The following is a 16,347-nucleotide window of genomic DNA, read 5'->3' as shown; positions in this document are numbered from 1 at the left end:
ATGTCATTCAATTTGGGTGCAAATCCACCCTCCTCCATAGCCCGTCTCTCCAAATCATATATGCCATCCTCTGTGAAAATGAAGGCTGCTCTTGTGTTGTTCAATCACCATGAGGATCTATGTCATCCAGATCAAGTGGACCAATTGGTGTTGACTCTACCCTTCTTATGCACAACTTAAGGTTATATCCCACATAGATATGGTCATTTTGGCATTTTTGTGCGAACTTGCTTCTCTTCTTTGTATGAATGGCTTCAAATAAACTCCAATTACGTTCACGACCGGATGAGCTACATGGCAGGCATAAGGTGCAAAGGGCAAGTTTTTGCAGATTTGCCACATTTCCACCCCAATTTCGTCACCAAGCATCTGCAAGATAAATATTAAAAAGTTGGAAAACAAGGTGAGGACATGTTTAACTTAGGTTTTATCTACTTATTATGCATGTGAAAGACTACAAAGTCCAAATATTGTACTGGGGGTTTGAGTGTTTCTACCTCTCCTTGCCATGTTCGAGGAGAATGGTTTGCCTGTTGGGTTTTGATACATTTCCATCTTGGCTACAATGAGGTCTCTCACCTTAATGTGTCGGGTACCATCCTCTACATGCATTCACTAAAGTCCTCCTCGACCTTTCCATTGGGATCCATGTACAATGGAGAGAAGCAAAAACAAGGGTTGAGGCAACACCCCTTGGCATGAATGGGTTGGTGGAGCTGATTGCTCCCATCAGTAATTGCCCATATGGGCTCAAACTTTAGACTGTCCCTTGTTTAGTGTTTCTTACTGTGTCTTTGGCCCTATCAATGGCCTCTATGTGAACAAGCATGAATTCACACATCCCATGCCATGCTTCCAACCTTCACAAATGCTCCCTTGGCTAACCTGTCAAGTCTTGTCTCGCTTGACTCTTTCCCTTTTTGCCTTATGTCTTCTCTCAACAACTACCCTTGTGGCTGCTTATATTGTAGCAAGTCTCACAAAACCACTAAGTGGTATTACATAAACTATGTTCTACCTAACCCATTAACCCCACATTTAATATTGTAAATTTAATTCTTTTCCCCAATATTAAATAATTATATGAAATATTATCACAATATTACAATACAACTCATCAAGTATATCCCATGGGAATCTTTACATTTTGCACGTCCATCTAGTTGCAACATTACATAATAAAATAAAATAATATAATATAACAATATTATGAAATGTGTGCAACACCCATTATTTCAACAAAAGAGACTCCATTGGGGTTTGTGTTAGAGTAATTAGATATTTTCTAATTAACTCTAGCCTATTTAAGCTAAATTTTAGGCATATAATAATTAATTCTTTTATTAATTATTATGATGCAACCTAGGCTAGACCTTTTTAGGGTTTCAATCTTCTTTATAAGGACAATCTCTCATTGTAATATTAATTCACTTTTGATAATAGCAATCTATCTTTTTGCTCATCAAGAATGTCTCATCTCTGGATCTGGGAATTTCAGCCTCCATAGCTTTTTGCTTCTCTTTTCTGTGATAGGTGTTTGCATGCAGGGGATTCTTGGGAGTTGTGGGGTTGATCTTTCATCAACTTCAACATGGTACTAGAGTTCCAGATCTTTATGTCCCTGTTCTGTTCTTGAGAGATTTGGCATCAGTTTTCAGATTTGTGGCTTTCAGAGGATTTTGTATTGGATTTGGGGGGATCTATTTTTCAGAGCACTTTGAGCCCAAACGAACATCACTATTGAGCTCAGAGCACTCAAAAACCCCCTTTTCTATATAAAATATGTCTAGTTTGGAGTTGGACCCTATTGGAATCTAAGGCAAATTTTTTTTTTGCACCTAGACCATATTGATCTGGGCATGCAAATCGAGGCAGCAATATTTTTGATGTTCTATCAAATATTTTATTGCAAATTCCTTTTTACAAAAATGCATACCTTTTGTCAAAAAGAGAAGGCCATTTTTGTGTTAGGGAGTGAGATTCTTTATTGGAAACAACCCTGGCGTGATTTTGCACGAGGCATTTTTTTTGGTCTTTTGTACCTTATGGTTCCTGCGTGGATAAAGGTTCCCTGTTCGTGTCCTTTTTGAGACCCACTCAAACAAAACTTTGTTTTAGGATTTCACATGATGGCACCTCTCCTCCTCGGGCTGTAGAAGATTTTGAAGGAAGCTATATTGGTGGTCTCTATGCATCGTTGACCTTTGCACATTTTTATGGACCAATGCATGTTTGAATGGGTAGGAAATTTTGTCTATGGGCACGACTTTGTTTGCAGACTTGTTAGGGATTGGACCAATCAAGTGGGCTGTTTGAAAGTCCCGCCCACGCACTTTTTTTGGAGAATCAACGGTTTGGGCATGGTTTGTGGTGTGATATTTTCATATTAAGCATGCCATTTGGGGTTAAAGCTTGGAGCTTGGTGGGTTTTATGCTGACTTCATGTTTTACTTAGAGTGAAAGCTTAAGTTGGAGCACTTTTTTCTGTTCTTGGTCACGTATGCCTTTAGTGCCATTGATTCCTGCACCTCCTAGTCAGCAAATTGGCGGCATCTTTTGAAGTGCATGAGATTTTTGTTTGTGGGCATCATGCGTTTGGTGTTCATTTTTTGATTAAATCACATATTTGATTTGGTTTTTATTCAGTTGTACCCACATCTTGTGATTTTTGGCATCCATGCGCTTCTATTTATCTCTATCAACACCACATTTTTTGGGCATTGAGAAATTTGTTGCATACTCCACATGCTACTTGTCCTCCAAGAACAGTGATCCATGTGTGACTAGGTGCATTTTTTGGCCCCCGCGTGTTACTGATTTGTGTATTTTAATTGAGGCGCCGCTATTTGGGAGGAGCAGTGGGGTTGAAGTGGTTGTTTGGGATTTAGCGCAAAGGCCAAAACTCATGGGTCCCTTTCTCACGCATTGGGTTGAGTGATTGCAACAAAATCATCCACTCGAATGCTTCTACCTTGGCCTCTGCATCCAGCCTATCCATTCAGGCAGTGGTCTGAACTTGTTAATGTGCAGTTAGGCCCATCTTGGGACCCCACTTGTAGTGCCTTGGTCCATGTATTTTTGGGCTTTGCACCACTCTTGCTCTCTGACAGTCCCCATTTGTGATTGGTTGGAGGTCGTAAGGAGCACCTGTTTCTCTAGCCTAGGATCATTTTGAGCGGTCCCACCATTTGACTCCCCCCTTTCACCTCTTTATGTACATGAGTTTCGATTGGTGGGCATTTGTTTTTGGGCTACGAATGTCAAATTGCGGGTCGTCCCTCCTTTGCGGGCTTTTTTGAACCTCGCCACCTTTTTTGGGTGGATGTTTCATGGATAAGCGAGTTGCAGATGATTTTATTGGCATGTGATAGTGGGCCCGCTATATATGACTTTGTATAGGCGGATTGACTGGTGTTTTTTAAACATTAGCATTCTCTTCTATATGCAGTGTTTTTTGGGATTTAAGAAGCCGGATTCTAAGCCTTTTTTCTTGCACCTTATTTACACACATGCTAGTCATTGCCCTTTGACTTCTTTTGTTGTAGAAGTCATTTATGGTGGTTTTTTATTACCATCTTCTACATGTGGTTTCATACCACGATTTTCCTATCATTAGCGGGTTTGACTTGGATGGGCATTTTATTTGCCAATGAATTTTTTTTTGACACTTGTACATGCTTTATTGGCCACTGGATTTTTTTTCCAGCACCGGACCTTTCCTCAGCACGTATTTCCAGCAATCGGATATTATTTCCAATAGGGGTAATTTTTTGGCATATTTTTTGCCTCGACGACCATTTGACTGTCAAATTTGTGCTCGTCACTTGCTGACATCAGCATTCCTGTCATTCCTTTAGGCCTTGTTTGGATCGACCTTTGGTTTTTTGCTCATATCTCGAGCATACAGACGCCATTTTCTAAAAATGAGATATTGCCGGAAAGTTGGTTCCGAGCCTGTTAAGTGGTACAGGTGATTTTCAGTTTTGATGCTTTTTTGATGGCTTTTTGTGCTGTTAAAGTCAGGAGTTCCTTTTTGCACTCCTGGAGACATATCTTGAGCATCTAATCTCCAATTTGGGAAATCTTTAAATCGTTGGAAAGATCTTTCAAAGCTCTTTCCAATGTTGCTGGTTGTTTTTCTAGATTCTACTCTAGGCACATTCGATTTAGTCTTTTGCATTTCTGCATTCTAGTGGATATCTTGGTTGTTTCATGTCCGAGGACCGATTTCGTTGCTTTAGATGATTTGTCATGACTTATACTATCTAATGTATTAGTCTTATGTCTCTTTTTGTCTATTTAGACATCATTTGTATGCATTCTTGCAAACGCGCTGAGATAAAGCGCCATATTGCATTTGTATTTTTCATATCAGTAGTTTTTGCCTTGTTTTGCCTTCTGATTCAAGTAGTGACATTTGAGGATACTCATACAAATTATTGTATTCTTGAGATTCATTGAATCTTGTGCCTTATTGTACATGCACTACTCATTCGATGTTTTGCCTTTGTTTGCCATCTTCCTTTCTCCAGTGAGCTTCCCTTCTATGACATTAACCTCATGACGTGTCTGAGATTGATCACCTTAGTATACACATATGTACTCTTTTGTGCATCTTGATCGTGGCTCCTCGACATGCAATTCTTTTGGCCCACTTGTCTTGTTGCCTGTCACCTCACCCTTGTCTGCATTAGGGGGGTTCTTCTGTTGTTTCTCATGCTTCCTTGCTTCGATGGAGTGAGCTATGTATTCAGTATTTGTTCCTATGTACTAGGGGATGTAGTGGTTAGGTACCTATGCGTATTGGTGAGATGGATCATTTACCATATAGAGATTTTTTTTTTCATTTTCTAATTTGGTTGTAGCCTTCCATGTTGGATTGATCCACTCTTTAGGCTATGGTGTTTCATGCCATTTGTATCTTTGAGTTAAGTTGTTTGCCTTTTTTGTGCCTCTTGGTTCGATGCATATTATAGTCTTCTCTACCTGGCTAGATTTTATTTCAGAGGAGGTTCTTTAGAACAATAGTTACTTTTGACAGAGCTTTGCAGCTTCTACATGCTTTAGTGGTGTTCTACATGATCATCTTTTGTTCCTATCTTCTGGGACATTCCCTAGTTTGGAGGCTTCTTCAGTCCTTCACTAGTTTCTTTCAGCATGTTTTTCATCTCTTTTTGGAGTAGTGTTTTTCCCACGTGGTTTTCTCTATTCCTCCTTTTTTGAGAGATTTGGTTGTGTTTGGGTACCTCATCAAGCCTTGTTGCCGGGACCCATTTCTACTTTTAGTATTAGTTTCTAGGTTTTTAGCTACTCCCTAAGTTTATCTTAAGGGGGGTGTTAGAGTAATTAGACATTTTCTAATTAACTCTAGTCTACTTAAGCTAAACTTTAGGCATATAATAATTAATTCTTTTATTAATTATTATGATGCAACTTAAGTTAGAGCTTTTTAAGGTTTCAATTTTCTTTATAAGGGCGATCTCTCATTGTAATATTAATTCACTTTTGATAATAATAATCTCTCTTTTTGCTCATCAAGAATGTCTTATCTTTGGATTTTGAGAATTTCAGCCTCCATATCTTTTTACTTCTCTCTTCTGTGATAGGTGTTTGCATGTAGGTGATTCTTGGGAGCTATGGGGTTGTTCTGTCATCAACTTCAACAGTTTGTTCCTGTTCTACCAAGCAGAGAACTTTAACCAAGGGCTTTGCCATCTACAATTGAAACGTAGAAAATGATTATCATTAATCAGAGAGCGGGCTTCTAAATTAATAATGAAATACTTGATTATTGGATACAAAAGAATTAAATATTCGACTTTAAGTTTCTAAGTTACCTCCACAATTTCTATAGCTTGATAAAAAAAGTGGCTATCAAAGACAATGCATGTCACACTCTGTCCATCAAGCTTCTTTGAATAACTTGAGTTTAGCCATGTTTTACTCACAAACAGTTGCTTTAGAGGATTCAAAGAACCAATAAGACTGCGCAAAGTTAAGAACATCATTGCAAACCTTGTAACCGTGGGTCTAACCAACTCCTTTTCATGGGTGTACTCTGTCATCAAGTGAAGGACCCAAGGGTGGTTGTAGATATATTTTGTTACCTTCCTTGCTTCCTCTACAACTGGTCTCACCCAATCAATAACATGCACTGTACAAGGAGACCAAAAGAGTGTGCTATACTTATCTTGTAAGATCGTACGTGCTGCAATATTTGCTGCTACATTGTCGACTATTATTTGCACCGCATAATCAGCACCAACCTCCATGACAACATGCTCTAGCATTAGAGCCAAAGTTATAACCATCTTTATCTTGTCCGAAGTATCCAAGGACTTAGAAAGAGTCTTGATCCTTGCAAGAAACTAAAAAGTTGATGATAGTATAGTTTCTTCCATCTGATCATCCATCTGAAATTATGATTGAGCCAAACTATTTCCATTGTAATTTCTTATTTTGACCACATCTTTATTCCTAGAAATATCATCTTTAAGTAATCTGCAAGCACAAAATAAAAATGACATTAAGTATACAACTTTGATTTGTAGGAGAAGATGCGTTGTAGCCCTTTCCCGCCACTATACAATCAATCACAAAATTCAGAAAATAAGGACTTGCTGCAGCATTGAAGGGGATGCTAAAATAACAAAAATCGGCACATCGAATGTTAATGAATGTCAACTCGTCGATGCAAATCAGTATTGCATCCAATACCCTCCAATATGATGGTAGTGCTCTAGGATGCACAAAAAAACCATCAAGAGGAGATTTTTGTGGTTTAGTGGAACCAATGGAAGTGGAAGCTAAGTGGATGGTAGGTGTGCGGATTTGTGGGCCATAAGTAGAGCCCATTATGCCCCCGACTGCTACTTCTTCATCAAGGGTGACTAGGATACCTAGTCACAACCCACATCATTTCATTATGATCATTGTTTTAGCACAATCCAAGAATTCCAAGCTAATAATGGTGATTAGAAAATAACAAATGATTCTTGAAAAAAAACCAAAAAAAACCTTGTGATTCAGAATTGGCTGCCCTCATGGCCAATTTTGCCCTTTCCCTTTGCAACTTTTTTTTCCTCTTGGGCATCAACCAAAGCAATCATCTCTCTTTATTTCCTCCGTGATCTCATCACGAATCCTTGTGTCATACTTTTTGATCCCTGCAAGGGGGTATTTCAAATGAGAAATGCCTCCACAAATTGGTTTTTCACATTTCATGCATATCACGCTATTATAATCGGTTCCTTCAAAAGCATATTTCGATGTCTTGTCTCTACTCCCTTTAGGACGTGTGCCTACAAATCTAGATGGACATGCACCTATAGGGCCACTAGCAGATGCTTCAACTGACCCAGTTGTAGATAAGATAAGATAAATTTATTAATTTCCAACAAGAGACCAAACAGGGGTTTAAGGGACTAACAATTTACAAACAAGGGAAACCACCCATAGCAGGGACACCAAACAGTACCCACGAAAAGAACAAATCAATAAAGCAACAAAGAAGCAAAGGAAGACACTGAGGAAAGGGACTAGGGGTCCTTCCTTAGCTAGAAGAAGTCGATCATCGATGGATAAGGAATAGGGTGACAATGGTCTTGGAACGCCTTTGAGTATTGTCAAATGAGGAGTGTTGCTATCTGGCATGTCCAAAACAGGGTCTCATTGATTTGATGTGGCTGGGAGTGGGAGTTCCTAATTGTCGCTTCATGCCCCTCATGGGGGACATGGGCACATAAGAGCCAGTGATTCGTGGATCCAAAGCTTAGTGCTGAGGAAAAAGCAACTGCAAAGTATGCTCATGAAGTTGAATGGCCTCCCGAAGATAAAGCGGCAGGCAATGCTGGTCAATGTAACTGAAAAAAGCCGATAAGGACTTGTAATCTTAGAAAAGACAGTAAAACCTACCTCTTATCTCATCGTAGATGGGACAACAAGAGATGAAGTGAATCTTTGTTCCCATCTCCGCCAAGGCACATAAACGAAAAATACAGTGCTTTCTATCGATGTGATGGTTAGTTTGGTATTTAAGTCGGTGGGATCCAACTTTGAAGGAACTGAGAGAAATATGAAGGGCATGGCACCAACGTGGGTCAAATATGCAAGACACGCAATAATCTCATCCTGGATATCTAAGAAGTTCTCGACATAAAAGGCCATTCCCGGACACAACGCAACCCTCCTAGAGGGTTAATCCAAGTCGTCCTAATATATTGTTTGTAAATATTGAGTCTCACATGCCCGTTCAACTCTTGACGAGAGGGGAGGAGATGAACAGAAGCATCCAGAGAAAATTGATAGAGAGGGAGACAATCAATCTTGATCCCGATCAAACCCATCAATGTAGTGGCTTGAGCGTACCAGCAAGGGGCCCTAGTGGACAAATCAGAACCAACAACGATTGAAGAGCAGTAAGCCAAGTGTGAATATTTGTGTCAGCCGCTAGTCGAATTTGCAAAGCCCTAGAGACGGTGAAGAAACCAAAACCGGATTAAAGATGACCACAAGTCTGAAGGTTTGAGCTCCAAACTCCGCCAAAATAATACTACGGGGAGTAGAACGGTGACATCTGACAATACGCTTGAGGTAAAGTGTCCAAACCCACTCAGCTAAGGACCAGTCACAATCCAGGAGGGTGGGACCCCAAACCACTAAATCATATAAGACTGTGGGTCTAACCAAAGAGTCCAAGAGGGACAATTTGGAGGAAGTGTCCTGAAAGTTTAAATAAAGAGGAATTTATATTTGCCATTAAATGAAAAATCAACCTACACATACAAAATACAAATTGCAGCCACAAATTTAGAAATTTAATTAACATATTTAGGAACAAATTAAATTAGATTAAAACTCAAATAAGTTTAAACACGAGCTGAAACTTGAAAGAAAAAAACCAAAAATGTGTTATGGAACTTTTGAGAAAACTATTATTTTTTGTTTGTTTGGAAGATAGCAAAAACATGGTGTTAGATCTTATTCATTATGCTCTAAAACGCATTAGACAACATTCTAAATGTTATTCTGGAGTTTTAATTAAGTTAGATGCAACTAAGGCAAGACAAAACAATTAACTAAAAAGAAAAAGAATTTAGAAAACTTACGTGTGAACCCAGATTTGCTTGAAAATTCTCTTCAAATCCGCTTCAAATCCACTTGCAATCGATCTACAAGGCTGCCAAACGCAATTTCTCTCCTCTAAAACCCTTCTCTTCTCTCCAAATGCTGGAAATTGCAAAATAACTAATGATTGGGCAAGTCACAGGGTGTCCCAGTTTTACTGTTGTCGTTTGCGCGAATTTGATTAGTTTTCTCAAGAAGTTTGCAATTTCTCGCCGAGAAGTGGCGAATTTATCACCAAGATTTTAGAGTCTTCTTGACAGAGTTTTCTTGCGGAAAAAACTTTAAGTTTTCTCGTTTTGCAAAATTTCTTGTAAGAAGCCAATATATCTGCCATTTATCAGCACTATTTTAGTCTATGGTGTCAATATTGCCTTTTCATGTTTCAATCAAACATAACAGAATGATAAAATAAGATTAGTATGTTGAAAAAAATATTAATATTAAAAGCTATGACTTGGTTGCTTGAATTTGTTTTTGAATTCATGTCATAATTTGGTTTCACCAGCTTGGCATTTAATAACTTGGATTAGTCACCTCACCAAGAATTTTCCCTGTTCTAGGGTTCCATAAACCTAGTTTCATTTGGGAAAAGTCAAAGCGGCGGGTGTAACTTTTCAATGCATTATGCTCTTCTTATTTTTAGAGTTTAATTTTCCCAAAGATGAAGGAACAACTGTCACAGATCAATATCTCAGTATAGTTAATGCAGCTTTTTCTTCTTGTAGGACTTGTGTTCTTGTCATTGAATTATATTGCAGAAGACGCTGTGCTTATGTAGAAAACGTAACTTTTTCATAATGCTACACATCATATAATGTACTTAAAACTATAAGAAGATGCTGCTAAACTTTCACAAGGGACTAATGGGCTTTCTGGATTTGTTGTTCTGTCTGCAGATCCTCCTAGAACTTGCCATTAAAACTGAGAATTACAAGGAGGCTACCAAATTAAAACTGCTCATTGATGAAATAACTGCATATGATACCACTAATGAAGTCATTAGTCAGTTGAAGGTAAATTTCTTTTATTTCCAGGTTTTGGGTTTTGGCCTAATCAAATGATATAATGACCCCTATTTTTCTCATTTCATGCAATGCCTACTTTTTCAGAAAGCAGTAGAGGAGGAACGCTATGAAGATGCAACAAAGCTTCGGGATTTAACTTCTGCTGGATTGGTGAGCTGTTTTTCATGGTTCTTATATGTGGAGCATATATGGCCCTAATTCAGATTATTTAAAGAATTCTCAGCTTGATTTTTTGACTTAGATATTGGAAAAGTACGAGAAATCACTAAGATTTAGTAATTTGACTATTTATTTTAGTTCATGAATTCCTTATTTAATTTCCTTTTTTTATTGATTATATAAACTCAGCCCCTTCATGTTATACCCTGCAATTGGAAGTTGTTTGTAAAATCTCAAATCTTTATTTTCTATGGTTCTTAAATATTATAGTTGTAAGTTTATTAGAAAAACTATTAGGTCATTAGTTGTGGCTTAGATCTTATATATTAGAATTCAAAAAACTTTTTTAATGACAGAAACCAAACATACAGGAATTGTTAAATATGCATAATACAATGATAGATGATACTTAAAAATATATAATAGAAGGGAAATTTCCAAGACGATAGTTTTCAAATTCAACATTCAATTGTTCATCTGTGATATTGCCTTTTGACCAATGACTTTATAATATTCACCATTAGAAGTTTATATATCAGACAAGTCCATACGCTGGGATGCTAACACCGAGTGTTTTAAGGTGAATAGCTACTAACTCTTTTTTGGCAGCCATACATTGAATTACAGCTGCCATTCTAGTGAATCCATATAGGGTACTGACAAGTGACAATGACAACTTAGATACATGATACTAGAGGTGAAATCTGAACATGAAATGAAGTGATTGACTAATTGAATAGAAACAAGCACAAGATTAAGAACTATAAGCTTTGACATGATATGACTAGAAAGAATTCAAGGCATGTTTCTTGGTCAATAGTACCTATCATCTATATATAACACTCATTGTTGTGCTAACTTCCCATTGGCTGATTCTGGTTAAAGGACTCAAACTCTTGTTAAAAGATTCCCAACCTTGTTAGGAGTTGATGAGAACAAAAGGTTCATTGGCTAAATGATGAGGTTAAACCCACCTTCTGGATCTACAAATACAATAAGCTTGAACTTACTGAACAATGACACACTTGCCTTTACAGTTCCTTTGAGGTCCACTAGATAGATTCCACTCATACCTCTTCTCAAAACATTTGACAATCTTTCTGCTTTGCTATGGTATTCCAGCATCATGTCTCACGTACATGATCATGCCATACCATTCCATATATTACAAATGAATGAAATTACTTTTCTTCAAACCAATTACAAACTAGCAATTGTTGTGTTAGAAATAGGGGATACTCAAGGAGTGGGGGGGAGGCAGGGGGCAGGGTGTTGTTGAATCAATATTCTACAAACTTTTGCCCAACTATGGATATCATTAACAATCTTTAAACTTGCATAGATAATCAAACTGAAAAGTAAACATAAGCATAACACAATCAAGCAAATAACACCATTGTTTGTTAAACAGGGAAAACCTTGGTGGGTGGGGATGGTACCTACAAAATGATCCACTAATCAAAAGTATTTTGTGAAAGATATTGACCCAGTTAGGAGTCTATTACATCTGTATAGTGTATTTGTCCTTGCTTGAGAACTAGGCCTTGTTAGAAGTCTTAACTCTCTTAGGAGTTGTGATTACAATACAAAATAGGAGCTCACTGCTCATACAAAGCATATACAGCTTTACAAGTTATGTAGAGTTATACCAAAACTTGACTGCTGCTGATATCTTCAATATCTGATCAGTCCTTGTTCCCCTTCACAAAAAATCATACTACTGCTTTGCTATGCTCAGTACATCAAATTCGTATCTATACAAAACATACACAACGCACATTTAAACATTATTTAATTACAATGCAATTGCATACTTTGCTAAACAAAAAGATAAGTCTTTTATACCAAAATCTTTAATCTTGTCTGCCTTGCAATGCTTGAACGTTACCCAAAACTCAAAACTATCTTCTACCACATGTGGGTTAACATCTAGGATGTCGTCCCAACCTTGTCAAGGAATTATTTTGACAAGCCAAAATAATTCCTTACCAAAAAGTCAATACTTTGTTGTTTACCCTGTCATGCTTTGTCAAACCTGTCTCTTGTAATCTACCCAATACTTACTCAAAACTTAACATTCTACTGTCTTGAATATATACTACCTGGTGTCCATAGTACCTTCCTCTAAAACCGCATAACCTAATATGCTTCCATTGAAGCTCGCCGAACTTAACTGACTGCCTATACCTTGTTTATCAATATTATACTTGGACAATATTCGAAGTATACTGACTCCAAACTTGTCCTTAAGATCTGCCATCTCAAAATGAATGATATTTTACCTTAAATGACAACCCTACCATCTTACCCTAGCCAATCGTCAATAGGTCGGCCTATTAGGACTACCCCAATGCACAAATAACTAAATAGAACCAGTATAAGGCATACATGCCTTCATAAACATTTAATATTTATACAACCATTAGATATATTAATCCACACACTAGGGTCCATAATTAATGCTTCCAATAAACATGAACATTCGACATCCTCCAGTTGGTTGTTAGGATAATATATTGCATGTTTGGTGACCATTCTAGCATTAACCAAATGATCCTCAAATCTGAACATACAGGCACAATAGAGTCTTCTAACATCTTCTACGCTTGCAAACATTAAGTCCAACTTGCCAACAAGTGACTATTAGAGTTAAATCTCTCCATTTCTATTTCTCACTCTTTCATAGATTTACTTCTATTTTTAATGGCCACTCTACTTCTGTTTCCGTATTCTCTCTTTGTTCAATGTTTCCGTATTCTCTCTTTGTTCAATAGAGAAACTTTCTCTCTCTTCAGAATGTTTCTATTTCTCTCTCGTTGTTCGTTATAGAAACATTCTTATGTATACTTGTATATATAGATCATTTGTGATCTCTGTTTAATAACACATTCATTATTTTATCATACTATGGTATCAGAGCTATTTCTTTCGAAAAAAATAATAATTTCATTATTGAATTTTTTTGAGTTGTTTTTTGAAATAGGGTTTGAAAATCTTTAATTTCTTCATAAATTTTTTAGACTTGTAAGATTTTGAACATCCTTTGCGTGAGTGTGTTCAAAAATTGTTTGAAGGGATATTTTCTAAAATCTGTCTAGGGTTTCTGTATATTTGCTTTTTCTAGGCGGCTTTTCTTCTGTAGCTTGTGCATCGTCTGCCTTTCTCCTGCTTGTGCGACTAGCTTCCTCTGGAAAACAACTGTCTTTTTGGCATTTTGGCCTACATTTGATTTTTTTTTGTGAGCCCGCTTCTCTACAATATCGTGTCCTCTTTTGGAGGCATTTCGACCTATTTTTTCTGCACATCTTCTACAAAGGGTGATGTCTAGGGGTTTTACAACCCTCTGTCATTGATTTCCGGCCAGAACAGTTACGTTGTCCACCATTTTTACAGTCAAATATGCCATTTAAAAAAAATAAAAATGGCTAGGGTTTGTTTTCGAAACACCTTTTTTCCGTTCCGTATTTTAATTTTTTTGGAGATTCGTGGTGGGTTTTTGTAGATCTCAATTGGGTCGGTCTTTGTTTTTCTGGGTGCATTGTTTTCTGTGCCTGAATTTTTGAGCCAGCGGATTAGGTCAGATTCTTTCTAGGTTTCGAGCTCTCTTCTTGGTGTCCTTTCATTTTTTTTAGGTCTTTTATCAATCTGCCTTGAAGTTCGTGCCTTTTCAGATATTCACATTTTTTTGTTTAAAAAACATGTCCTGGCATCTCTCACCAATCTTCTCTTGGAAGGCAGTCAACAATTCAACAGAAAGAAGACCTAGAAGTAGAGAATGACCGTGACTTGAGGCACTTGTTTTGGGTATTGACACTGGTCCTCCCACAGTTAATGCTACCACATACCAATATTGCAGAACATACAGGGCAGATTCCCTTACAATTTTTTTTGGTTTTGAAGTTGATTGGCCACTAAGAGAGGGTATTAGAGTTAAATCTCTCTATTTCTATTTCTCTCTCTTTCGTAAATTCACTTTTATTTCCAATGGTCACTCCACTTCTGTTTTCGTATTCTCTCTGTTCAATATGAAAGCATTCTCTTTCTCCTCTAGAATGTTTCAATTTCTCTCTCGTTCTTCGTTATAGAAACATTCTTGGGTTATATTTGTATATATAGATCATTTATGATCTTGTTTATTAACACATTATCTTCCCATAATAGTTACATCCAAAATACTGGAACTGCCTTTCGCATAATTATTTGCCCAAAGGTCTTCAACCTGTCTTCACTAAATCATTGTTAACTCATGCAATACAACACATAAAATACTATGACCATAGACATAATGTCTACACTCAACCTGCAACACGAAATCATGCTTGCATGCTCATAACTACTGAACAATGTCCGTACTGTACTGATCAATAACCTGCAACATATAGAATTTGAGTCTGTCAGCAACCACAGAACATATGTTGACATCAATGACAAAACCTGCCATCAATACAGCATGTCTGCCATCTCAACAATCTCCTACATTGCTTACAATCTCCTGCAATCTCAACACATTGTGCAAGACAGTCAATTGAAATTTGTGTGCCCAAAGAAAGAAACACATATGATACATTGTGGGACATAATATTCAAGAGGATTATTGAAATATTCAATGAACAAGAAATATAACCTGTGCACATCTTAAATATTATGTCATTTGAGATGCCTAGATCTCAAATCCAAACAAAAGGATATCTTTTAAAGATTGTGGAAGTCCAAAATGTCACAATTGTTTCTAGTATGGTATTTAATTTGCACAAATAAGAGACACTCGATCCGGAAAGAAAAGATGCACATTTAAAGTCCAAGTCCTAGATCGTATGTAGTTATCAAAAGAAGTAAGAAAAGTATCTCACTTCAAAATGATGGGCATGATGGGCATTCGGGTTAGCAATATTTTTTTAAAGAGAGCTGCAACTTTTATGTGTTCAATTCTTTAATTTACAACCATGACTGAGAAATATGTTGACACCTTTGTACTTTTTTGACTTGGAAAACATCTATGTTTCTTGAAGTTTCTAAAGGGAACTCCTTTCCAGCATTTACAAAAATTTCATGCAGTGTGCATGTTAAAACTTCTAACTTCGATAATCATATTGGTCTGACTGTGCAGACCGCACATTCTCTTCTCCCATAGAATACCATTCTAAGAGACTATTAATATGTTACTCTTGGCTGAAACATGATCGGCTATCCTTGGGAAATAACCTTTTGTTAAGCATTAGCCATAACTATTTAGTTATGTTGATTAAACATTAAATATTTCCTTTGAGCGCCTATCTTGATGAGGTGTTGTGGGCCGACCTAGAAAGGGTCATGTCCCTTTAGGGGACATGTCCTTTGGTTAGGGTATATAAGGTGGGTGTAGGTGTAGTTATAGGACACACAAAAACACCAAGTCTGCTCCTATAAGCATCTCTGCCACTATTTGATACCTGCTGCAAAATAATATATATATTTCAGAAAGACAATCATATTGTCATTTCATTTCAAGGTCAGATAACTAAGAAGATCATAACAGAAAGGACACAAAGGTTTTATCCTAGATCTGAAACTTAGAATTTGCAGAAATTTTACATGGTATCAGGCTCTGGTAGTCGAACCTAGTCTCTGCAAATTAAATAATCAGACTTGATATATATCTAGCATCATTCTCCTATCTTCAATGACATACACAATTAGACCCGAGGACAGATTTGATGGGAAAGAACACTTTGATGCTTGAAAATTCAGAATCATGATGATTCTTGAAGAAAATGATGTAAAACAATATGTTGATTCAACATCTAGACAACCTACTGTTGAACCTCATAAATCTATCCGGAGTAAAGGAAATAGGAAAGCCATTCAAATCATATTAGATGGAGTGAAAAATGATATAGTACCTATGCTAATGAAACATCAAACAACATTTGATATGATGAATGCATTACTAAATGCATATGAGGTTAACAATGCAACTAGAGTTCTCGCACTAAAAAGGCAACTAAATCACATACAAATAAAGAAGGGAGAATTAATAAATTCTTACTTCCCAAGGTTT

The 16,347-nt window shown here is 37.1% G+C and overlaps 1 protein-coding gene across 2 annotated transcripts in view; it reads left to right on the top strand.

Annotated features, from left to right (window-relative positions):
* The window catches only part of LOC149566488 (protein EXECUTER 1, chloroplastic-like), an 84,571-nt gene that overhangs the window by 32,014 nt on the left and 36,210 nt on the right, over positions 1-16,347 (top strand). For both annotated transcript variants that reach the window (XM_089819807.1, XM_089819808.1), the window contains exons 2-3: positions 10,023-10,139; positions 10,236-10,301. In XM_089819807.1, the coding sequence (XP_089675933.1) occupies positions 10,023-10,139; positions 10,236-10,301 (183 nt within the window). The remainder of the gene's footprint in view (positions 1-10,022; positions 10,140-10,235; positions 10,302-16,347) is intronic.

Source organism: Cupressus sempervirens, chromosome 3 (genome assembly GCF_028749045.1).
Source record: "Cupressus sempervirens isolate cs-2001-9-10 chromosome 3, ASM2874904v1, whole genome shotgun sequence".
NCBI lineage: Eukaryota > Viridiplantae > Streptophyta > Pinopsida > Cupressales > Cupressaceae > Cupressus > Cupressus sempervirens.
The sequence above is the reverse complement of the archived record's forward strand: the minus strand, read 5'-3'. Positions and strand labels throughout refer to the sequence as shown.